General features: G+C 30.3%; 2 protein-coding genes across 2 annotated transcripts; one reads left to right on the top strand and one right to left on the bottom strand.

Moving 5' to 3' along the window:
- The first annotated feature begins 523 nt into the window (after positions 1–523).
- On the top strand, positions 524–4493 carry LOC114721685 (uncharacterized). Its single transcript, XM_028907532.1, has 4 exons — positions 524–933; positions 2362–2590; positions 3012–3105; positions 3974–4493. Exons 1-4 carry the CDS (start codon positions 539–541, stop codon positions 4255–4257), a joined length of 1002 nt encoding a protein of 333 aa, XP_028763365.1. The 5' UTR covers positions 524–538; the 3' UTR covers positions 4258–4493.
- Positions 4494–16499: 12006 nt separating this feature from the next.
- Positions 16500–22037, bottom strand: LOC114721684 (DNA-directed RNA polymerase III subunit rpc4). Its single transcript, XM_028907531.1, has 9 exons — positions 21976–22037; positions 21824–21882; positions 21669–21732; positions 20078–20117; positions 18624–18877; positions 18465–18525; positions 18101–18192; positions 17791–18006; positions 16500–16909 (listed from the first exon to the last, which is right to left on the bottom strand). The coding sequence occupies exons 1-9, from the start codon at positions 22009–22011 to the stop codon at positions 16784–16786; spliced, it is 948 nt and encodes a 315-aa protein (XP_028763364.1). The 5' UTR covers positions 22012–22037; the 3' UTR covers positions 16500–16783.
- Between the last annotated feature and the right edge of the window lie 4130 nt (positions 22038–26167).

The raw sequence follows: 26167 nt of genomic DNA, 5'->3' as shown, positions 1-26167 counted from the left end.
TATAATTAGAATTTGAAATTTTGAACTTTTAAACTAGATATGATGGATGGAAGAGATTAAAAGATAACAGCGTGCATGCATACGGGAAGATATACAAAGATATTATAAAAATTATTGGATAATAAATTATTTTTTAAAAATATTTATGAAGATATTATAGAATTTTAAAATTACTAAATAATGAATTATTTTATTTTATTTATAACCAAACATGAAGGAATTTCTACCCACAACTGTATAAAATAAATCTTTTTTATACCGACTCTAAAACATATAAAAAATTATATATAATAAAAAATTATTCTCAAATAAAAAAATCAACATTAGAGTAGCTTATGTTTGGCATCCACATCATCAGTGTAAACATTATCTTCCAAAAAATTTAACAGGACAAAAAGGTAATTCTCACATACCTTCCGCTATTTTTAAAATATGTCATTGAAATTATCATTGGATTGGATTCTGCTCCACAGAACCGAAGCAAAGCAATAACTTCACAGGAAAGCTTCTTACAAAGAGACACAGTAGCGATAACAAAATGATGTTCTCTGGGAGAAGCATGGGACGAGGAGGAGGAGGCGGAGGTGGAGGAAGTATGTTGAGAACATTGGGGAGGGCAGTGACGAGAGTTGGGGTTTCTGGTAACGGAATACAAGAACCCTTTTCTTCTTCGTCCCCTGCCAGTACTTCGAAGTCTGCTCGCACACCCAAGTCCCCACCCTGTCTGTCGGTGTCTTCTCCTGTCAATTGTCATTCTAAGAACCCTGTGTCTGGCTTACCCTTTAGCTATTCCTCCTTTGAGGGGGACGATTTTGATTGGGTCGCTGTAGATGGGTTTGAAGATGAGAGTTTTAATGGGTTTTCTGGTGCTTATGTTTTGGGTAATGTTCCTTCTGAGCAGGAGGTTGACGATGCTGTCTTTGCTCTTCAAAAGTAAGCTTGTCTTTCTTTAACGTTTATTGGCATGATTTGTTTTTGACTTTTTTGAGTTCAATTTGTTTGTAATGGTTGGCTGAGAAACCTTCTTTTGTAATTATGGGAGTTGTTCATTTTTCTTCATGCCATGGAATCATCGTGCAATTCTAATGATTATAGTGACAAACTCTCTACTTTATATGTCTTTTCTATCTGCAAGACGGAAATATTTACACCCTGATAGTGGTGAAGAATTTTGTCATACTTCTGTCTGTGGTTTGACTAATAAATAGTGCCGTTGAAACCATAAATCCATACTTTAGACCTGGACTAAATGAGATTGGGGAAGGAAAAAAAAAATGTTTACATGGAAATCTGTGAATGGGCTGTAACAGAAAATGAACAAGAATAGAAATGTAATTTTTGAGGCTGCTTCTTTCTAAAAATGCTATAAAATGATTGATCTTAGTATGGGCATGCTGAAGGCAGTGTATAATGTTCAGGCCTCTCTGGATTATGGCCATTTTGAGACTATTCAACTGCGTCACTATCATTTTAGATAACTGCGTGGGATGTCCATTTTGAAAGTTTCATTGACATGTAAACTTATGCCCTGTTTAGTATCATTGAGGAAGAGCCATAGCTGCCTCCTATACTGATGTTTATTACGTTTCTGTAATCATTACTGAAGCATTGTTTTTTTAATTACTTCAAAGTGGAGACATAAAGGTCATTTTTATCATTAAAACCACTTTTTTTCTTTTCATGTCTCATTCCATTCCTTTCTATTTTGTATAATAAATCGCCCCTTAAGAGATAACATAGTCTGTGTTGAATGCGTTGATTGCATATAATTGTTATGAAGTCCCCATTGCTGTAGTTTGAGGCAGAGTGTTCACATGGCTCCAAGTTAATAAGCAGTATGGGTTGGTGATATATTAGAAATCATTGTTTGTCCCTATTTGTGTAGCCTCTGTCTAGGTCTTGATTAAATTTAAGGAGTTCCTCAATTAATTCAATGGGAACAGTTGTTGTAGTTGATTAGGTTGTTTTGAGCAGTTTTGCATGACAGATTTGCTTGCATTTGGAATTGGCATTTTCTCTTACGTTGGGCTTATTCGGTGCCCAAAATGGAAATGTAGTAAATAGGGAAATAGAATGGAAAAAGAAATTGATTTTGGGGATGAGACATGTCCCTTGTGTCCTTGGATAAAAAATAAAGATGGTTATTGTTGGATAATGATGATAGAAGTATAATGGTATATCTTGTTTTTTGTAGAATGAAAAGGAATCCTTTTTCTTTGCATGCACGAAACTTTTCCGGTGTCTTGGAAGAATTTTATTGTGGACCCATCTTTCTAAATTCTACTGCATTCCAATCGTGTAAACTTGCCTTCTTTTTAAATTTAAACCAGTGATGTCGGTATTTTCTATATTTTTATACAGAGAGTTCTGTTCTGCCTCACATTTCCAGCCCAGTAACGATAATTGTGGATTGAAGAATGATGTGTCAGATAATGTCACTATTCCTAGTTCACATGTTACCACTGATGGATCTGAGACGGACTGGATGGAGCCATCTTTGTCTCCATATGATACAAGAATGCGACGCTATAATGAATTTAATGGGGTTTATTCTGCATTTCAATTATTGCAGACTGAGCCAACTGTCCAGGTGCATTGCATTCACTCTGTTCTCAGTGAAGCTTCTTAGTACAAGCATTTTCTTGTTCAAAATGAAAAATAAGATTGGAAAGCTGAAGAAGTTCCATTCATTTGTGTATTAAATCAAGTAAAATTATTATCTCAAAGCTGATATATACTGCTTAAGTGAAGTTGGTTTGAACGTATAATGTAATCAATTTCTTGACCATAACGTAGCACTAGCTGACCTATATCTTCTGTTTTCTGTTGAAGACATGCTATGGGAAATATTAAAAGTTATATATGTAACCTGCTCTGTAATAGACAAAAATATAGTTTGATCACTTTTATTGTGTTTATCATGAGAAATAACCACTTTTCTTTCAACTGTAGATCCTGATGATTTAAATTTGTTAATATATTTCTTTTCCACAACGATCATCTTGCTGCAGAAAATGGTGAAATCATTGGCAACTGACAAAGCAGTTTGGGATGCTGTTATGAATAATGAAGCTGTCCGTGAACTACGGGAGTCATTATCTTCAGGTTGGTTTCCAAATAGTTTATATGTTTTATCATAATATTTTTTCATGACTCTTCTATCTCATTTTTTTAGATAGTTTAAATTGTATGTTTATGGCTGAATTAAGGTTTGATTTGGACTTTGGACAGTCCAAATCTAATCAAATTTTTACTTTTCAATTTATTAGAATTATTTGATATTGCTTCATTTAAAATAAAAATCTTAAAATTTAATTCAATACAGTTCAAGCAAGATGCACACATCGGGTAACATATCCATTTCCAGTGTTTGTTATCTCAATAATGTCATCTGTTGTGCTAATGTTACTGCTCCAAATGAGCAGTTGAACTTGCTAACTTCTGAAGGCTGTAAAATTTCTAATTTGTAAGCATGAAAATCATCTCACGCTTCACTTATGATAGAGAGGTTATGGTTCCAACTTTTCTTTATTGCATGATGACATTTGGAAGGGTTCGTATTGACAACGCTTGCTGCTATTGCAGAAATAGTAATTGAATAGTTAAATTGCCCCAAAGATATATTGTAAGAGGATATGTATGTCTGATATTGTTCATACACTTCTGACATGGAAGGTCTGATTGAGTTCTGTCTAGTACATAGAATAGAAAGTAATACAATGGAAAATAGAATGAAAAATGCAACTTGAAAAGAAAATTTGGCAACTTATGGAATAATATCAATAAGACAAAAATTGAAACTCTAGTTTTATTGTTAGTTTTTAAAATTTCTATGCATCTTTCATGGGTGCATTGCAAAAAATGAAGGAAAATCAAATGGGTCCCCAAATCATAATGATAATTATATTGTCGATGATCAAAATATACATGTATGGTTATTGCAATATGACTAATCTGAATTTTAAATTGACAGATAATGGGCAAGTTTCTGAGAGTTCAGATGAGACTTCCGTGGGAAGTGAGTCTCATTCTACCACAAATGTTGTGATGTGGATATTTGACAGTTGCAGAGCAAAGTTTATGGAGTTAATTGAGAAGATTACAAAGATTGTGACTGATTTGTTCCAACCTGCAGTTCACAAGAGAGATGAAGGAGCAGACTTACCTAATCCCTTCACAGACAAGCTGAGAACTTCCTTCATGCTTTCCATCATAGTCCTCTTGGTGGTGGTGGTGAATCGAGCAAGAAGGGTTTGACACAAATTTGACGACATGACATTATATTGTTAATGGTTTGATGGATTATTTTGTGTATAGACAGAAGTTGCAGACTTGAACACATTATTTATGGTTATTATTTTGATTGAGTTATGCTTGTTGTGGATTTTAAAGTCCTAGATTGTATCACCAAAAAAAAAAAAAAAAAAAAGGTCCTAGATTAATGTTGGGGGATTGATAGCAACTCAGTAAGGTGGACTTTGTGTTATGAAACACCTTGTGAGTCAATCTACTAAGGTTATCCAGTTATCTTATTAGTAGATTTATGGGAAAATTAGAGAGAAGGACCAAGAAAAGATTATATTTATTGGGGAGGATCTTAAAAAGTATAATTATTTAGGAGGACCAAATATCAGTATATAAATTTTAAAAATACTAAAATAACCCCAACTAAATCTCCTACAATTTCTCTAACCACTAACTTTACAACCTATTTTTCATTAATAAAAATATTTTTGCACTGTTATTTTACTTTTATATCCATATTTTTATGATCTTAGTTTTCAGGTCTAATAACAATAAATAATTAAATACTGTTCAAATAAAATACATTTAGCCGAAACTATAACCTCACTCCATCTATGCTCAATTGATTGTAAACCACTAAACCCCAAAAGAAAAATTATAAACCACATAATTGTGAATGTGAAGTTTAAAAATTGAAATAACAAAAAAAGCAGCATACTAACAACAAAAAAATATTAATAAATCACATAGATCATGACACTAATGTTATCTAACACATTATCTTAAGGAATCTCAAAATTAATATCCAAATATTATGTAGATGCAATTAGACTCGTTGCATTAGTTGGCGTAGTCTATATAATATTACCGTCATTATTAATGATCTTATAATGACACAAACCATGAATTAACAACGGTTGGTATAGGACAATGAAAAATATTAGTGGTGTGAATCCATGTTGAGGAACAAGAGGAATGAGAGAGAGATGTACCGGTATGAGATATTAAAGATTTAATAGTTTAATTAAATCAAGGATTTAATTTAAAATTCAAAAGTAGTAGTTATTGGTTAGAGGAAAGATAGGAGATTTGGTTAGGGGTAATTTCATATTCTTAAAATTATATTTTAATATTTGATCCTCCTAAATAATTACACTTTTTAAGATCCTTCCCAATAAATATTACTTTTTGTAGGTCCTTCTCCCTAATTTTTCCTAGATTTATTTATTCTATTTATGTTTAAAGACCCATCTTTAACCAACCTAATATGAATACAAGTTAATTTATTTTAACCTACTTCAGTTACGTACTAAAATATTTAAGAAAAATGAAAATATAAAAAGTATAATTTTAGTATTTGATATTTTAATGCCTCATTACCAATACTAACAGTACAACATGATTTGTGGTCAACAACGGTAAAGAGGATATAGAACATAAAATTACATTTGAGATAGTTTGAAAGATAAGATTTTAATTGGAAAGGTTGGAAAATTATTATCCAGATAGTTATGCATTAAAATTTATAACTAGTTGTTAGCAAATTAATCTAATCAGAATTGATAGTAAATCTATGAAAAATATTTTTGAAAAAACATGTTAAACTAGTTGCATCAAAATTCAAAGCATTTTTCTAGATGACAAGTTTTATTAAGTACATTTTATTTAGAAGTTGAATATATATAAAGCTCTATAAACTCCTTTCAAAACTAAAGATTTCTCTTTGTAGGAAAGGTAAACATCCTGCCAAAGAAAGATAAACGAAAAGCAAATATTGATGGAAGAGCTTTATTAACCTTATCATCAATAGAGTCCTCAACCTTTTTTTTCCCCCTTCCTTTTTTGCCATCAATTGAATCCTCAGTCTAAGGATTAAATAATAAAGAAAAACTCCAAAGTCATGAGTCTAAAATGTCATCGGCATTGTTTTTGGGTGAAAATTATTGGCATATGTTTAGTGTGTGGCATAGTCATTTCCAAAATTCTTATATACACAAAAATTTGTCGGAATTTTTTTTTTTTTGCCATCAAAATTTGTCGGAATATGAATGGTTAAGTTTTGGAATAGTTTGACTAGGGTATAGTGGACCAAAAAAATTATGATTTTCCATTGCATCCGAGGAAAAAAGATAAAAGTGTAATTTTATTCTAAAAGTTTTTGCATAAGAATTATAGGTATTTAGGTTCAATGTCACTCCAAAAGTGTTAACATAATAGCAATGTTGCCCTACTCTAATGATAGGCTAAATGGATGTTTGTCACGTCAGACTGCATGCCACATTGTATAGTTGTACTTTGATTATTTTTGCCTCGAAAAGACGGTTAAGATGTAGAATGAAGCATATAACAGAGATGATGAGTGGCTCACCTTACCTGATATTAATCCATTCCCTTTTTCTTTCAGCATCACTACAAACTAGTTGAATTTGTCAAAATCAAACATGAATCTCAAACTCTATCATGCAATAAAATTTTGTATGCTATTCTGATTTAATTTTTAAGTATTATTGTGGGTGTTACAAGTGCAATGAAAAGTTGCCTAGTGAGAAAGCACGTAGAGCGAGCCCAAAATGGTCCCAAGATGCTGACTGTAAGATATGAAGGGGAGCACAATCATGTGGAGAGTTGCTTACCATATGCTTTTACCTCGTATTCTTTTTCATGTTTAGTTATCATATATTTCATAGTCTTTATCATTTAACTTCCTTTTGCATCTTCATCAGTCTTTCATATGTTTTTTTTTTTTGTTTTGCTATTAAATTTGGGCAATATTGCTCTTTTTTGACACTTCTAGTTCATGGGCCACATCGCTTTTTTATGAAACTTTTGGGGTAAAATGACCAAAGGAGAAAGCAAAGTCATACTCACGTGGCATAAGATCTGATATGATAGATGTCCATTTAGGATGACATTACTCATGTTTTAACGCTTTAGAGGTGAAATTGAAACTAAATAAAGTTCCACATACCAAAGATTCCAATGTAAAAAATTTTAAGACAAACTTGCATCTCAATTATAAAAAAAAAAAAAAACAAAGAGAGAGTGAAGATGAATCCAATACTTTAAAGTATCTAGTGACAAATCTGATACTCTGAAATATTTTTTTAGATGCATCCAATACCTTAAAGTATTCTTTAATGAAATTTTATGCTTAGCAATTTAAGGTATCTGGTGCCTCAAAAACAAATTTAGAGTGTTGGATGCACTAAAAAGAATATTTTAAAATGTTAGATACACTAAAATATAATTTAGGGTGCCGAACTCATGTAAAAAAATACTTTAAAGTACTGAATACACTATTTTATGATATTAGATGCATTTGAAAAAATATTTTACAATGTTGAATTACCTTAATCCAAAACAAAGCCGTTTTGAAAATTGATGATTTTGGATCGCCAAATCAGCTGTTCGGCATAAAAAAGTTTGGACTAATTCTTTGATTCAATGGTTCACCGACTGAATTTCTACCAACAATAATGGATCACAAATACCTATTAATCCCTCCAAAACATTCTCCAATGTTAGATAATTAATTCACTTATGTTTAAAAAAATTAATTAAATTAGTTATTTATAAATAAATAATATAAATTGATTTATGTAAAATATAGTTTTAAATCATTTATGTTGGATACACTCTCTTAACAAAATCTTCTTGATATATGAAATCAACAGAATGACTATAAAGTTCTCAATAACGGACTTACTTATCAAAAAAGTCTAATGTAATGACACGGCACCTTTTTCTTTTTTTTTTTGAATAAGTGAACATGGCACTATCTTAGAATGTTGTCGATTAAAATAATTATATAAAATATTCAAAATGGAAGGAAAAAAAATTAAGTCAATTGATTAAAAATGATTATAAAATGATAGGCAGTTATCACGGTTGGAGCGAAAATTCAGAAATAAACGAAAAAGACTGGTGAAGATAATGAAAGAGAAAACTAAGAGAAAAAGTCAAACAGAGGCAGGCTCTGAGAGGTTTAAAAATTTTTGTTTAAAAATTTTGATAAAACATGACGTGGCTTTTTGAGGTGGCAATATTCTACACGCGTCAAAAATAAAGCCACTTACCAATTCTACTTTAATTATAGAATATAGATGCATAGAGTTGAACAGTGCAATAAAAAAAGAAGGCAATATGATCTAGATGATTATTTTAAAGCTTTTTTACTGTTCTGTTTCTCCATATATAAGCTTAATTTATTTTTATAAATTAAAAAAATTTAAAAAAATTAATTATAATAAATATTACGTGATCTACTAAAATAGTTTGCCATAAAATTATATTATATATCAATTTATGAAATAGATAAGTAATTTAAAAATAATAAATATAAGAAATTAAAAAAATTAATACCTTATATTTAGAAATAAATTTAACTTCATAATTAGTTTTTATAATAAGGACTAGGGAAGTAGTCGAGAGAATTATTACACATAATTACTTTAAATATTTGAAAATTTGAATTGATATTTATAAAATGGCGAGAACTCTCAGAAACACCCCAACATAACTCACAAACCGCCGATTGCTGCATTTGATTTTGGGGAAAATAGACATAGTAAAACAAGCTCTTTCCTTTCTAATATTGATTTTAAAAAAAAGTAGTACAATCAACCAATTAAACTGATTTTCTTTGAACACTGTATTTTGTCTAACTATTTTTAGAATAACATCATGAAAATACATAAGAGTACTTTTAAAACACACAAAAAAATCGGGAAAATTAAAATAAACTCATTGAGTTTTATTATAACAATAAAAAGAAAATACATTATTGATGTTAGGATTTAGGAGCTGAATTCAATATATAAAAACTGTTCATAAGATTAAAAGTGTTTGGATTAGTTAATCTTAAACTTTAAGCTTGCATCTAAGGAGATAAGGATAATTAAAAAATAATTATCATGAATATCCAAAATCATCTTTAAATCCTATGTCATCACAGGTTGTTCAGGAACACTTTAATTTTCTTTTTCCCAGGAAAAAGAAATGGCAGTCAAGATTACAAAGATTGTTGTTAGACTATCTTATTCCAACTTGCAATTCAGAAGAGATATGAAGGAGTAGACTTCACTATTCCAACAAGCTGATGACTTTCTTCATGCTTTCCACCACAAACTTCTTTAGTCATGGTCGTGACTCAAGTGAAAAGGGCTTGACAATATTGTCAATGATTTTACGGATGATTTTGTGTATAAACAGAAGTTGTAGAATTGAACACATTATTTATGGTTATTGTTTTGATTGAGTTATGCTTGTTATGGAACTATGATTTGGTGCTCAATAGTTTGAGGGGTTAGTACTCATTAAGATGGGTGCCGTGTTATGAAAAATCTTGTAACTAAACTAATAGTATCTTATATAATATGAGTAGATTAATTTATTTATTTTTAAAGACCTACAACAATAAATTGAGTGAGTTAAACAAACAACCTAACCTGAATAATGAATTAAACAGGTTAATTTATTTTAACTTATATTAGTTACTAGCTAAAATTTTTTTGAAAAAATGAAACATGAAAAGTATAATCTTAGTATTTAACATCTTAATGTCTTATTGCCGAAACTAACAATGGCAAAAATTGAGAGGTAAGATATTAATTGGTGTGGTTGAAAAATTATTATTGAGACAATTAGGTCTAAAAGTTGGTAAAAGAAAATAGGTCTAAAAAAATTTATAACTATAGTTGTTAGCAAATTAATTTAATTAGTATTGATTACAAATTTATCAAAGATGTATTTATAAAAACATGTTAGAAGAGTTGCATTAGAACATATTTTTGTTAGGTGACAAGTCTTATTAAGTACCTTCTATTTTGAAATTAAATATATAAAAGACTTTGAAAATTCTTTTCCAAACTATAGAATTCTTATTGGAAAACTAAATATGGTGCCAAAGAAAGATAGAAGAAAAACAAATATTGATGCAACAATATTATGAACTTTATTATCGAGAGAGTCCTCAACCTAAAGGTTAAATAATAAAGAAAAGCTCTAAGGTCATGAGATTAAAATGTTACTGACATATATTTGGCGTGTGGTACAGTCATTTCCAAAATTCTTCTATGCACAAAGATTTGTTGGAACATGATTGGTTGTTTTGGAATAGTTTGATTAGATTATGGAGGCAAAAAAGTTACGATTTGCCATTTTATGGGGAAAAAAACGTAGAGGTTTTGAAAATTGATAAATTATGGCCGAATGAGTTGTTCACCGTAAAAAAGGTTTGGACTAATTGTTTCATTGGTCTGCTCAACAATTTAAATACCTCAACAATTTATTTGATTTTAAATATAAGAATTAGATAATAATATATAGTAAAAACTAGTTAAGTTAGTTATTTAAAAATAATAAAATTGATTTCCTTGAACCTTAAAATATAAAATCAATAGGAAAAATTTAAGTAAATTAGAAATTTGAAAGATAAAATAAGTTGAGATTTTGTGTTTAAAATAAAATAAACCTGTATACTAGTTTTTGTATCTAGGATATGAGAGAGCATCATTTTTCACAAAACTGGAAAAAAAAAAAATCAAATCAAATTATTAAAAAAATAATTATAAAATGATCTAAAGTCATGATGATGTCAGAGATGATTCAGAAATACCAAAAAAAAAAAAAAGGCGCTAAGATAATGAGAGAATAATAGGCGATAAGAGAGGCGCTGTCATCGATAAGAGAGGCGCTGTCATCGTCTGAGGTTTTTAAAATTTTAATATTTTATCAATTTTTTTAATAATACGACATGGCTTTATAAGATTGCAATATTCTGTGTCAAAAAGTGAAGCAACTCACCAATTCTTTTTTTTGCCAGCAAGCAACTTACCAATTCTACTTTTATATAGATTTATAAATATTATTAGTGCAATACCGAAACATCTATCTTTAAACCCCTTTTAATATGTGTCTGGAAACATTACAATTTAAGCAGATCATGGAATAAGTCTGTAGATTGAAAACTTATATTTGATTTTTTGAGTTAATGTTTACTGGTAAATTCTACATTTTTTGTCAAACTTTGAAAATTTATAATTAATTATAGAAAAATTGTATTGAAGTGATCTAAGTCTCCATTTAAAACTCTTTCAGTTTTCTATAGAGGGGAAAAAAATTAAAAATCTGAGTTCAACCCTTACCAATTTGTACAATTAATTCATGAAAGTTTACTGTCCATTTAGTAAAAACTGTCTTTTTCAGTTTCTCTGCCTTAAATTTGAGCAGTCATAACTCTTAGCACACATATTCATTTTAAGTGATCTACCACTTGTTTTAAAGTTTAGAATGTGTAATTTAAAGATACCAAATTTCATAGACAGATTCCATCGTTTGCCTCACTTTTACTTTATCATAAATTTGTGGCTCATTTAAGGGTAAACTATCTCATTAACTGGCATTAAGAATACATAATTCTTTTCATACATATTATCATTCCATCAATGCACTAGTCATTTTCATATCTCATAATAACCAATTATATATGCCATTATTGTTCTTACACATTACCTAATACCAATGGCATATTCATATCATACATTGGCATAGAAATTACATAATGTAATGTAATATATTTCCTCAATTCTCTTCCCCTCTTACTTGCTTTCACTTCATGCATCTTTTTTCTTGCTCATTAACACCTATTAGGATTGGTCAATGGAGGGTGAGATTCAGAAGAATCTCAATAGCAAATATTACCCAATATGTATGCAAAACAAATACTAAGTGGATGACATACTTGGTTTCATGTGTTTGTGCTTTCATGCTTATAAAATAGCATGCTTTAATGCTCAATATTTCATTCACACATGGCCATGAAACATATAAGAAACAGAACAATATTTAATCTTTCATATTCTAAATCATCATCAAGCAACATTAACACTTAGGCATACATATCAAGCACATAATAAGGGCAAGTTTACTACTTTTTGTCTTTAAGCTTTCTCTTGCTCCTTTTACTTCCAACCATTAAGCTTGCTTGATCAACCTTCCCATTTCTTTTCTTTAATGTTTCATGACCCTGAAGACATCAACATATCAGTGCCATTTCTTTATTAGAGCCATGGTAACAAATAATATCAATACTTTGTTCTCTTTAAACCATCTTGACTTCTAACTTTTGAGTTTGATTTTAATCTTTCTAAAATTAATTTTATATGCTATTCCCCATAATTTTGCATACAGAATCCATTTTCAAGTTCAAAATTATCAAAAACAAACTCCTCCATACTAAAACTGATCTAGCCGAAACATGGGATCTTGGGACTCAAAATTCTATTTTCAATTCCAATACTTCCAAACTTGTTTTCTCGCCTTTATCCTACACAATTTTTCATTTTAAACGCATGCATCAAAATCATCAAAATCCAACCCTATCAAGAACTCTGGCTCTGGCTGAAAATTACAGAAATTAGGGAAAAGTGGAGTTTCTTGCAAATTCATCACATAACCACTTGATTCTTGTCCTCATCTAGCCTTTAATCCTTAATTTAAATTCAATCAATTCTTTCCTCTACTAATCCAAATTTGGACAGCATCTCATATGTTTCCAAATCCCATCAAAACAATGGCTAAGCTCGATAAAACAAATAGCAAAATAAACTATATCAAAAACTATAAATATACATTGTCTTAGAACATGATCTTGCATGGTTTCTTTTGCTTTTTCTCTTCACCTTCTTCGATTTCAATCTCCACCTCCCTTTCCTCTATTAGCTGGAAATGAATGGGAGGGAATGGTATGTATAATACCCTAATTAGAACTTGGCCCTTGAAATTGATCAAAAGTACGAGGGTTATGTGGCTCATGATCTAACCATTCATTTTAACTCTATTCTAAGTTTACAATCCCATGACTTCATGCTTGATCTCTTGCCATGTGTGCTTGATCTTCCACCCTCCGTTCCAAGCCTTCTATTAAGTGTACAAATCTCTTGCCTTTTAGCTTAATTACTTGCCATGTGTACTAATTACAAATAATATTTAATTCTTCTTCCAACTAAGAAATCATCTAATCCCTTCCAAGTCCTTTAATCAATTTGGCAATAAAATAGGAAGGAAAAATGAAAGGAAATTTGTGCATAACCATACCCTTAACTATTTCTTTACCTATCTTGTCATTTTACGCCGTGTCCTGTATTTTTTTAGGTCCTGACTTACCTCATACTATTGGGACATATTCTGACACTCTTTCCTTATTACAAATAAGTCCTCATGGCATCATATAACATGTATAAAAGGGATCATGCTCTTCCCTTTGTTTTTTCATTAAAACATTTAATAAAATTTATTTCAAAGTAAACTTGACCAAATTTTTTCTATAAGTCCATGACTCTGAGAATCTGACAAAATTTTTAAATTTTTCTAAACTCAAAAGTCAACTCATAGACAGTTATTTTGACTTTCCTTAGATAGTGTATAAATAGGTTTTAAATTCTATTAAAACCAACATCTTTATTTTCTGGGGACAAAATTATTTTTAAAACCTGTAATAATTCCTCAAGTATTATTTTCCATTTTTCTCCAATTATTTGAGATCTCCTCGTATTTTAAATAATTCACTTTTGGCTAATATTCATAATTAGCCAAAACCCTAAGAAATTTATCAATTTGCTCTAGGGGTATTTTCATCATTTTTAAGCTTATGTGGGTCTCGGAATCTCATTTCCCACTTTTCTAAAATTTTCTAGAATTTTTGGACTTACTTTCCATTATTGTCCTTTTCGGCCCGAAACTTTCTGAATTTACAATTAAGTCCGTACTTGGGTTTAGCCTTAGGAATCATCTCATTGAGGTTCTTAGCATAACCTTTGGCCCTTAATCATATCCAATTCTCATACTTGAGCCTTCAAGACTTTATCAAAGTCTTTAACTTGCCTATCTCGTGATTCCAGAAAAGTCTTACTTTGCGATTTAGTCCTTGAAATCTTTCGTCTTTTTAGGAAATTTCTGAAACTCCTGCCAAAAGTGCTTTGGTAGCTTACTAATTCCAAGCTAATTCTAGTGCTTCTAGGCTTAAAATTCAAAATGTTACAAATATAATCTCAATCATTATTTTAAAGTTGTTCCTCCAGTTCAGTGAATTATTACACCTAATTACTTTAAATACTTAGAAAAATGAGTTTATATTTATAAAATAATCAGTATTGGAAACAGCCTACCATAACACACTAAGTGCTACATTCAATCAAAAGTTGGGGAAATAGAAATAGTAAAAAACTCTTTCTTTTCCAACATTGAGGAAAAAATTATAATCAACTAATTAAATTATTTTCTTCAAATTTTTTTGTGAATACTGTATTTTGTACAATTATTTTTATGATAATATTATGAAAATAGATAAAATCAGAAAGAAGTGAGATAAATTCGTTGAGTTTTGTTATAAAAAGTAAAAAGAAACTGAAAAAAAAAAAAGGAAGAACAACATTAGGCTAAAAAAGAAAATACACTGACGATGTCATTATTTAGGAGCTGAATCTAAGATAAAGTTTTTTAATAAGAAAAAAATAATTAAAAAATTTGAATTATTTATTCTGATCTTTAAGCTTGCATTTTAAGGAGATAAGGATAACTGAAATAATTGCCAAATGGATGCCATGACGAATCAAAATTATTTTCAAATCCAGCGCCTTAATTTTGCTCCTAAAAAGCTACATTTTAAATTTTTTTCCGAAAAGGAAAAGAAAAGAGAAGAAGAGATAAACGGGAAAAAAAAAATTAAGGTTATAACTTATAAAAAAAGAGATAGGATTTTTTTTTATTCAAGACAAAATGATATTTTTAGGATAGAGTAATTGTTAAGAAAGAAAAGGAAGTACCATAGAATAAGGAAAAGAAAATTAATAGGAAATTTTTAGGAGAAAGAGAAAGAAGAATAAATAAGAAAAGGGACAATCTTTTTCAAATATAAAACAGTAGGAAAAAGGAAGAGAAGAGAAGCAAGTAAGATCGGTTTGTCTGGTAAAAAGAAAGGAAGATCGGTTTGCAAAAAACATAATAAAAGGAAAAAACGTATTTCATATTACTTGTTAACTTTAAAACACTATTTAATGATACTTTTCTTCTTTTGTCATTCGACTAATTAGTGGTGCTTTTAACGCTTTTGTAGTAAACTGTTGCGTATAATTCAATTTTTTTTCTTCTTTTCATTAATAGTTTTTACAAAAATAAATGAGGGTCAAATTTAGTACTCCTCCAATCCTACATATAGAACCCCTTTTATAGTGTAAATTACACTAAAAATATGTCATATATTTTGGATCCGAGGAGTAAAACATACCACATTTTTACATATTTATGGGTTTATTCTTAAATCTATCTGCAAAACCTTGAAATGACAAATATAAAGAACCAAAGGAATCAAGTGACATATTTTTAATCCGAACTGCAGCAATTAAATTAAATTCTCATGCTTGGTCAAGATTGGTTCAACTTTTCAATTTCACTTTATCTTTAATTTATTTTTGTTAATCTTTCTTGTTTTTCTCTTAACATGTGCGGTGAGCATTGCATTGCATATGAGTGATTCGACAACTGATCTAAAATATATCTCCTCAACTTTTATTTAGATGATATATTTTTATTGAACACTAAAAAGAAATCAATTTCAATTAGTTTACATTTAAATTGTAGTTATGTTAAATTTAATTAACATGATATTATTCTCCATAATTTTTTTAACATAATTTTTAAAATAATTTGTGTCATATAATATGTCATTAATTAAAATATAAAGAATTATGTATAATAGTTTTTCAATTTTCTAATGTTAAATTTTGGATCCACCTTTGATGAGACAGAATATTTAAAGAAGTCCAATTAGCTGAATTAAATTATACCACGTAGATCTAACTAGAAAAAAAAAAATTTTGGTCCTAATTATAAAGTATGTCAATAATTTTATATCACGAGCTTTTCCTTTTATATTTCATTAAATATGGTTATAAGTCACTTAATTTTCATGTTATTTAATTTTTAAAGCACGTACATTTAAAAGGGGCCAAGTATGTATATTTAGATAGAATCATGCTGGCACTAAATTGATAAGTAATTAATTTAATATTAGTCAAATTAGTTTTGACCAAGTAAAAAAAAAAAAAAGAATTTCAATCTTAATTTGAATGGTGTCTTTGAAGGTTCTAAGATCTCTTTCTGGTTTAGTACCACAAACTCAACTCTGAAACCTTGTGCTTAATCATGTCAAATCATTGATGAAAGACCAAAAATTATTAAGGAATTTCAAATTAATATGAACATTACAAATGAAACATGATTCACATATGAAATCTCCCATAAAAGCAATACTGAAAATGGGAATTAGATTCCTCATCGCATGGTTGCAAATAATAAAAACAAAGTCAATAATTGGAAGAAGCTACAGCAGTTCAACTTGCAACTGAATCAACAGAATTAGCATTTCTAGGCACATATTTACCCATCTAAAATATACCCTATCCAGTATCCACATAGGCACACACTAACTACAGATTATGATTCTCCTTGTTCAAACAGGTCAATATTTGATTCTACTTGCTCAATCAAAGTCATCAGGAGTTACAACAGCCCTTTTGTTAAGTTCCCCAAGAACACAGCAGTTTCTTCCTGCAATTTCCATGGCCACCACATCTTGAGCAAACAAACAATCTGAACCAACAGACACCTGCACAAATGGCCTGATGTTACAAATGGGATTAAACCCGTGACCTCCCATTTACAAAGGAGGGTCAACACCACTAGATTACAAGGCCTTTGGCAACGGTAGTAGGATTTAGATCCCTCGTAGTGCCTACTTTTTGTGTAGTTCTCAAGAGATAAGCAAAATGGTCTCTCAAGTAGTAAAATCAGACAGTGTCCTCAGATTCTTTACATTCACAGAAGTAAAGGTATACGGTATATCGTGGGGACAAAAGATGAGGATTGAAAGGTAAGATGTAAGTCACACACAACAATGTCCCTTTACATTTTCCTTTCCTACAAGTGCATGGATGTAAAGAATCTAACCAGAAAAAGTTTATCAAGCAAGATAATGTGACTAAAACATCATACATAGTACCAACTACTAAGTTTGTTATTATCAACTGTTACTACCATCTTGAGGTTGTAGCACGTGAAACTAGGCTCCCTAACTATATAGGTTGTAACATGAAGCACTTTAGACTTTCAATATAAGAATCTTCAACGTAGCATATCTATTAAAGTAACCTTGATGCATGAAGCTGAGAAAATGTAAACGAAGAACCAATCATGTCTATGACACAATAGATCAATTCTTGCAGTCTACGAAGACATAATCCGTGTAACAGAACAAAACATCAATGCTCATAACTCAAGCAATAAGTTTGATTAATTACTTTCCATGAGAAGAATTGCTGAGTTTAACGCTGATTTTAGTACCATATTCAACTCAGACATTTATACTTCAGTTACTTTATCAAATTAAAAAAGATAATTTTGTTCTTAGCTTTGCTGAGTAACTTTTTGGTATGTCCCTAGCCATGGTCATGCCACATGTAAATTTCAGAGCCAAGTTGTAAAACTCACATCAAATAAGTTCTCTCCAAGCTTTAATTTAACTGCTCCACTCTTGTATACTAGCATTTTGCCCATGTAGCCCCCTGACAAATCTTCCAGATTGCAGCCCTTTATGGAAGCTTCTGATGTACCTAATTTCTCCTTCCCTTTCACGCTGGCCGGCTGCTTAACCAATGGCAGAGCAGGGAGCTGAAACAAAAGCATCTTTTTTCCGTCCCTGTCATCCTGTTGAAATTTTATCATGCATACTTACAGTGATATGCACTGCACAAAAAAGAGCTTAGAATTTATATTAACACGTTTTATTGTGATTACTAACCAAGAGACCAAGTTCTGCGGCATTATTAACAGCTTCTTCATCATATTCTACACTAGTAGCAGCTTCCCCAAATTCTTGCTCATCAAGAATTTCTAAAAGAGAAAAAAGAAACAGGTAAACGAAATTCAATGTTACAAAGCTCAATAAATTCATCAGAAATGCCATCGTAGATCTATAGTTCATTAGTTAAGAAAGAACTTGAAAAAGGGTTTTGCTGATATTAATTATTTTATGTTCTCGGGAACTCATTGGCCATCACATTACAAGTACTTTTTGGATATGATATATCATGTTCTCCATCGAGTCTCATTGACGAAATTGAATTTTATTGATGGATCATTTGTTGAATTTGATTAAAGCATACCTGGGTTCCCAGAATTAGGCTTCCTCAAGGGCAGCGTGGTAGGATAATAAGATTGATAATCCTGCAGTTTTTTTTTTAAAAAAAAAAAATGCTTAGACCTTGCTCTTTTTAGGAAGATGTAGATAGGATAAGAAACGATCAGTAATGACAATTTCTTACCCATGGTTCCCGGTATTCTTTATTTGTTTTCCTAGCTGATGCATCGGTGACAGCATTAGTAGCATCTATCATATAAACATCATTTTGATTCTCCACAGCAGTTGAAGGCAATGTTAAAACATCTTCCCCATTACCAGAAACTCTGGATGATGAGCTACTGCTGCTTTGACCTCTATTCTTGCCCTTACTGTTACCATATGTTCGTAGGGATGGCGATGAACTAGCACCAGGACCAAATGCAACTTGCACATTGGCTGGAATTTTTAACCGAGAACATAAGGATTCAGTCAAATTAATCCAAAGGTAAACAATGATGAAGGTAATGCGAATTTATCTATAAACTGTAAACTGATCACAGATTCAGAAAGCTACTCAAGAATAGAAAAATGTTCGTCCAGTCAAACTGCGGTGTTAGTACTATGGTTTAGAGATATTTATAATTATAATAGCCAATTAACAGCTCCTTTGTAAAAATGAAGAGTTCAGAGGGAAAAAGTAAAACTTCTTGAGGCATTTTTACTGTTCTTAGACCATAAATAGACCGGGAGTTATCTTTACCTCTATTTAATTTTCAAGAACTTCTAAAAAATTATCACACATAAGGCCATGCAACTGTCATGAGATAACATGCACGATGCAGAGATATATCAGAATTTACTTTCTGATGCAGAAGCACAGAGTAGAAGGAAAAATGAACATGACAACCTCTGGTTAGTGGTTATCAAACATATATCAAGCTATTCAAACTCCAAAAGGCACAAAATATACTTGTCACCAAATATCACTAGAGAAGGTTCAAGGGAACTTGTGCATTGATCAAGTCTAAGCAAATGGGGATATTTTATATGTCGCCAAATGATGATACAGTTAGATAGAGACAAGAAAAGAATATGTAGTAACCGGCTAGTGCTTCTTCAAAATCCTACCTAAAACTGAAACATAAACTCCATTTGTTAATAGGATAAATTTACGCTTTCTATTGAGAAGTCAAGATTGCTAAAATAAAACAAACATATGCAACACAAATTTCCAGACACATTCTGCTCCAAAACTTTCACGCATGAGAACCTTGTAAATTTTTGCTATTGCAGTCACCAGGACATCATAGCTTATTCTACAAACTCCATTATTTTTCCATTATTTCCTTTTTTTTTTGGGTTCCAGTTCAGTGTCTTTTATTTGCACTACAAATTAAAGATACTTGAAATCGAGATTGGCTTCTGGGCAAGAAACCACGACAGACTTCGTTAATACAGGAAAAGACGCACAGATAAGTACACGTCAATTTTCTGTAAGAAATTTGAGGTGATGAACAAAATCAAGTGAAACTTCATGCTCAACAGAAAATACCATTTGGGATGCAAGATTATGGTAAACATATGATCATTAATGTAAGAACATGCTTTGCAAATATCATGTGGCAAGCAAGGCGCAAGTACAAATAAGATCGTTACCTTTTGTTTCAACTTTAGGACTTCGTCTTGTGATGCTCTCCTGCAAATCCAGGTTGAAAATATATCAGTATTATATCAGCAAGAAGAAAAGGATAGAGCCCATAAGTATGTTTGTTTGACATAGGAATTACAGAGATTCAATATAAGCTGACACTCCCACAAAATTGTTCTCCTTGAAATTTAATAATTAAAAATAAAAAAAAGGAAGGGACAAATTCCTAGAGAGAAGCAAGGCTGCCTCAGGTCAGGTTACCGAAGCTAGATCCTCTACAGTCATGAATTGATTAACAATTCAAAGTTTTCAACAATTTTTTCCAAAGAAAAAATCACAAGTATTCAATAATCCTTAATAATTATCATTTTAGACATGTTGTAACAATGCTTCGGTTTGACTTTCTTTTGGGGCACAAATCGATCCCCAGAGACAAGTAGAAATTTAAGAATAAAATAAAAAAACGATTCAAGTCTTAACTATTTAGCATGATGCCTTTTTTTTTTTTCCCCCTCTTTTGAACATCTTAACGAAACATCAAAATGCTCTCTCAAGCCTATCAAAAGGGTCCTAGTGATCTTAAGAATTGCCACCTCAGTCTATCAGCCATGAGAAAGATATTATAAAGCACCAACTACGAAAGAAAGGAGAAAAAAGTCGGAAAATAGGTTGATCTATTGCTAAACAACCAAACACGCCCCAATGTTTCATATGAATATGTAAAAATAAATACAATAATAAATACATTTAAAGTAAGAACTTAAAATCACGTGAGGTCACATCTGGTTGCATTTATTTTTTCTTTTTGAGACTACATGATATTGAAAAACTAAATAAATAAATAAAATTGGAGACCGCCTTCAGAGTGAGGATGGTTCTGCTTGCAATTGCGATGAATTGGCATTGCGAAAATTAGTTAGTTTCTATAGTTTTGATTAGAATATAGAGTTATTCAATTCTTAAATTTTTGATTTGGTAAAGTTCAATTCTTATAATTTTGACTTAGTTGAAATTTGCTGCCTAAATTTTAACTCAATGCAATGTTAATTATATAAAATTTTAGCACCCAACCTTTTTGCAATATGTAATTTTATTTTTTTAAATATGAGGACTAATATTTTATAGTTATAGGGATCAAATTGCATCAAGCTAAAATTTAGGGAGGAAATTATAATCAACAAAACTCACGTTATGAGAAAATAGCTAGGTTCCTCCTATAGATTTTAATCTACTTCAATAACTTTGTTTTCTTTTTGGGCCAAATATGCAAATTTGTTTTGGGCATAGCCAGGAATGCAAATTTTGGTCACTGTTTTCTAAATCTCTTACCGACCAAAACGCGCAATTAAACCGGTTATCGCCTTCAGTTAACAAGTAGATTAACAAAACAAGAAAAACGAGCCATTCGAAATTTTGGCTTGATGGTGATAGCAATTTAAGAATCACCAACCAAGTCACGTGTTCGAAACTGGCACTCGGCAATTGAATCAAATACAAAATAAGAACAAGAACCAAGAGTCTGTAAGAATATGATGATATGATTTTTAAGCTCAGATTTTCAAAGAACAATAACAGAATCAGAGAACAGGGAAGACTTACGCTCATGTGACGCAATAGAGCTCGAGCTTGAGCACTTTCTCCATCATTTTCTTCTCCAGCTTCACTGCATCAACCATAATAACAATAATCAGAAAATTTTCGTACAGATTTCAAAGGGAAATGGTGGAAATTCACAGTGAATTTTGCGGAATTACGATTTCGGCGTCTTTGGTTTAGGCTTCCTGGTAGGGGGAGATCTCGGAGCGAACTTTACCTGCCAGAGGAAATCGAAGTCACTGGGAGTTGAAATCGAATCCTGTTTAATGAAATGAGAGAGAATTGCCGGAATTCGAATAGAAATTTATACCTTCCTGCGAGCAGAAGATGGCTGGTCTCCATCCATGGTCGCAGAAATGAGGAAGATGAACTGAGTCCAAAAAGGCGAAAAAGGCAGGCTAGGGCAAGAATCGAACCAACGACCTAGAGAATGAAAACCAAGAACAGTACCACTGGGAAAGCAGGATATTTTATGCATCGGGTCTGCACTTCTATTATATAACAAATAAGCTGAGCATATTTTAACAAAAACTATTCTTGGGAATTTTATTTAAAAATTTTAATGAAGTGTATTGGGTGAAATATATTATTTTACAAAAATTATAATAAAAATTAACTTAATCCTATTATTAGAACTCTGCAAGCTTAGCTAAAAGCTCATCAATAAATTCGAACATTAATTATACTTGCTATTATATTTTTTAAATATAATGCGTGGAACGTATATAAATATTCTTGGCAAAAAATTTAAGCTGCTACAGCTCAATACCTCCTGATCAAGTCCAGTGAAGAAATTCCTAATCTTGAGAACTAGTAAAATTTCACTTAAATTCGATGGGGAAAAAATTCTATAATGTTTTTTTTTATGCCACCGTAAATGATAGTTGATAATTCATTAAACTTCCATATAATATTTTGAGGGGAAGTAATTGACGCAAAATCATCTATTTGATTTATTAAATTATGAAATGTTGATGGTTTCAATGAAGATAAACACACACAAAAAGAAAGTCATTATATTAAATAAAGTCCAACAAGAAGAGAGCAAGGCAATGCTTGAACAATGAATCTCATGAGTAAGACTTACTCTATTTAAAAATTATATTATATCTTAATTATAAGTTAACTGGAACCTTATTCTAAAAATAATATATGAACTAAATAAATAAATAAATATAAATAATAATATAACTTTTTCATTTTTTTGATTTGGTTTTTTCATTCTACTCCCTGGTGCTTAATATAAGACCCAATTTTTAAGTTGGTTTTAGTCATAAATATAAGACCAATGTCTCATATTTATCAATATTCTCTAAATTATCCCTATAAATGCTCTCTCAACCATAATCAAGTAAAAAAAGGAGAAGGGGTATTAAGAAAGATGATTATGGTGTTTTAAGAAAAATGTGTCATTTTTCTTATAATTAATTAACTTATCTAACTTCCTTAATCTAATCAAATTAGCTAAATACGTCTTATATTAAGGATCAGAGAAGTATAATCAAAATAAAAAATTTATAATTAAATTTGGAAGAATCGAGATGAGGTAAACTGTAGCTTGATTTAATGCTCTGTATGCTTTCTATAACAGAAAAATTTTCTCATTACGCTTTAGGCGATATAGATACCTCCAAAAGGGGAGTTGGAGATGCAAAAAAACAGAAGAAAAATGTTTGGGCTCCGCTGGAGCATCAATTTTAGGCCATTTTGAAGTGATTTCAAGCTTTATAACAGTATGGTTAATTATTTATTGATTTCTACATTTCTCCTCCTAGCTTTTTATATTTAATTGAGATGGTGTGGCTAGGGCTTGTGAATCTGAGAGGGATGAGAGTTTTGTTCAGTCAGGCTATGTTTAAATGAGCTAATAAGAGTAGATTAAAAAGGTGTTTGGGTAAAAACAAAACCGTAGTTTTAGAAGTGTTTTTATGGTATACAAAGTAAATATGTAAAGGAATTTGTCTCGTTTTGCGGTCCAAACACCCTTTAAGTGTCTAATTGGTTTACTTTTATTGAATTTTAAGTTGTGTGATTTGATGTTAGGGTTTGATGATAATTTAAGGGCTTTGTAGGAAATTGATAATGCAATCATTTAAATTGTGGTCTAATGATTGAGTTAAGTTTATATGAATTAGAAGTAAGGTTTAATCGGTTTGATTTATTGATCTTGAAGTTCGTTTATGATATGTTGGAGATTGGGACCCTAAGTTATAAAATGGGGAATCGGATTGATTGGTCACAATTGAGGTTTTCTAGTTATTCAAATGAGTTGTCACGTTTTAGAAAAGATTGATCACATGTTTGGATTGAAGGATTGGGCAAATTGTGAGAAATGGAGGATTTAGGTTGGAGATTGAGATTTTTTGGGGAACTTGATGTTTTGTAATTTAGTTACTTAATTGTTATACGTATTGATTGTGTCTACACTAATTAGCTATATTAAGTTGTGACCGTGTTATGGAAGGTTTAGCGAAGCAAGAAACATGCTAGAACAATATGTTTGATTCTTGTAACTAGAACTTGAATAGTCGTGATAGCAATTTCTTGTTTAACACAACCATAGTCATTGTAACGTCCATGTCTCCATTCTTTATCCTTCGGCTTGAATTTGGAAACAAACGCTTGTGCGGTGTAATCACATTTACTAACTTGCTTTTTTGCTCTTATTTGGATAATTGTTCATTGAGATATATATTGGGTCCGTTTAGATTAGTAATAGAAAAAATAACTTATTTTTAATCTGACTCTTAAAAACTCAACACAAATAAGGAGATTTACTAACTTGCTTTTTTGCTCTTATTTGGATATTTGTTCATTGAGATATATATCTTTAGTCTGCTTGGATTAACAGTAAAAAAAAAAACTTATTTTCAATTTAACTTTGAAAAAAGTGAGATTGAATAATATGATTAATGTTTAGATTAACTTTTGTAAAAATTAATTTGTAAAGTAAAAAAATTATTTAGATTTTAATTGAATAAGTAAGTTTAATTTGTAAAATGATCAACATGAGTATAACCTTTATTAAATAATAAAAATGATTAAAAATATGAATTTCCAGAATATAATAATTTTAAATTATTATAATAGAAAAAAATTATATTTAATGAATAAAATATATTTAAATTAAAATCATAATAATGCAAAAAAATTTTAACCAAATAATATTACATAATTAATTAAGTAATATACTCTACATAATTAATATAAATATAAATAAAAAATAATATTAAAAATTTAAATATTATACAAACTATTAAAAATTATTTTTATTTAAGAAAATATTAAAAATAAATATAATAAGCAAAAAAAAAATATAAAGATAAGCATAAGAATAACATAAACATAAAGACAAAAATATCTTTTAATTGTTAAAAACTACTTTTACACAAATCATAGACAAGAGTTTTTACAATTGTACTTTAAAAAAAACTGTTCACCTATTGACTAAAAACTTTGGCAAACAGCTCCCCAATTTACAACCTAACTTATAACACCTATAAATTACTTTTCCTTTTCCAAACACCTTACCAACAGGCTGATTGCCATCCTAGCAAAGAATGCTCATGGGGTGAATATGGTTTTGAGCATCGTTGCTTATGTCAACCAAATGTACAGAGACCTTGCTAACCGTTCCAGGGAACCTGAGGTTTCAGGTAGCACTCTGATGACTTCAACCTTCGACTTAAGCTAAAGCTTGCCTTCTCATTTACCCAAATATATATACTCTTCCGGTCTTTAATATAAAGCCTAATTATTGAGTTAGTTTTAATTCTAAATATAATATTCATTTATTTAGTTTAAATTCTAAATATAAGATTCATTTATCATATTTATCAATTTTTTCTAAATTACCTCTATAGATACTTCTTCAATTATAATCAAATAGAAGAGAGAGGGGTATTAACAAAGATGATTATGGTATTTTTAAAACAACGTGTCACATTTCTTATAATTAATTAACTTACCTAACTTCTTTAATCTAATCAAATTAATTAAATAAGTCTTATATTAAGAACTAGAAAAGTAGTATGCATACGTATATAAACATTTTCATGACTGCACCGTACATATTTTACTTGTCATATTAAGCCTTCATGGTGACCAAGACTTCAATTGTACAAAAACTAAAATCTCAGTGTTACTTTTTAACAATTCACATTCAAGTTTAAAATTCTAGTGATGGGGTCAATAATTAATTTATTTTAAAAGAATTACTACATTATACACTCAAAGGTCAATAACCACCTCATAATTTTGCCATGTACAAAACACCAGCCAAAAACTTGCACAACGACAATCACTGCAATGGGTTTGAAACTAACTTCTGATCTCTTTTAAATTTTAATCCTTTAAATTTGAAATCAAAATATGATTTTTTTTTTGTTGGTTTCTTTAAAACCTACATAGATTCACATTTCAAAAACCAAAACTGATCAAATTTAATTTAACGAACTAAAAATGACGGCATCCCTTGCAATTATCATTTCTTAAAATAATCA

The sequence above is a fragment of the Neltuma alba genome, unplaced genomic scaffold (assembly GCF_004799145.2).
Source record: "Neltuma alba isolate B1F8T4 unplaced genomic scaffold, ASM479914v2 tig00012055_pilon, whole genome shotgun sequence".
Taxonomy (NCBI): Eukaryota; Viridiplantae; Streptophyta; class Magnoliopsida; order Fabales; family Fabaceae; genus Neltuma; species Neltuma alba.
This window is presented reverse-complemented; position numbering and strand designations above follow the sequence as displayed.

Coding starts and splice junctions, on each gene's coding strand:
- LOC114721684 (XM_028907531.1), bottom strand. CDS start 22,011: ATGGATGGAGACCAGCCATCTTCTGCTCGCAGGAAG. Junction 21,883..21,975: donor CATCTTCTGCTCGCAGGAAG/GTATAAATTTCT, acceptor TTCCTCTGGCAG/GTAAAGTTCGCTCCGAGATC. Junction 18,007..18,100: donor CCGCAGAACTTGGTCTCTTG/GTTAGTAATCAC, acceptor AAATTTCAACAG/GATGACAGGGACGGAAAAAA.
- LOC114721685 (XM_028907532.1), top strand. CDS start 539: ATGATGTTCTCTGGGAGAAGCATGGGACGAGGAGGAGGAGGCGGAGGT. Junction 934..2,361: donor GCTGTCTTTGCTCTTCAAAA/GTAAGCTTGTCT, acceptor ATTTTTATACAG/AGAGTTCTGTTCTGCCTCAC. Junction 3,106..3,973: donor ACGGGAGTCATTATCTTCAG/GTTGGTTTCCAA, acceptor TTAAATTGACAG/ATAATGGGCAAGTTTCTGAG.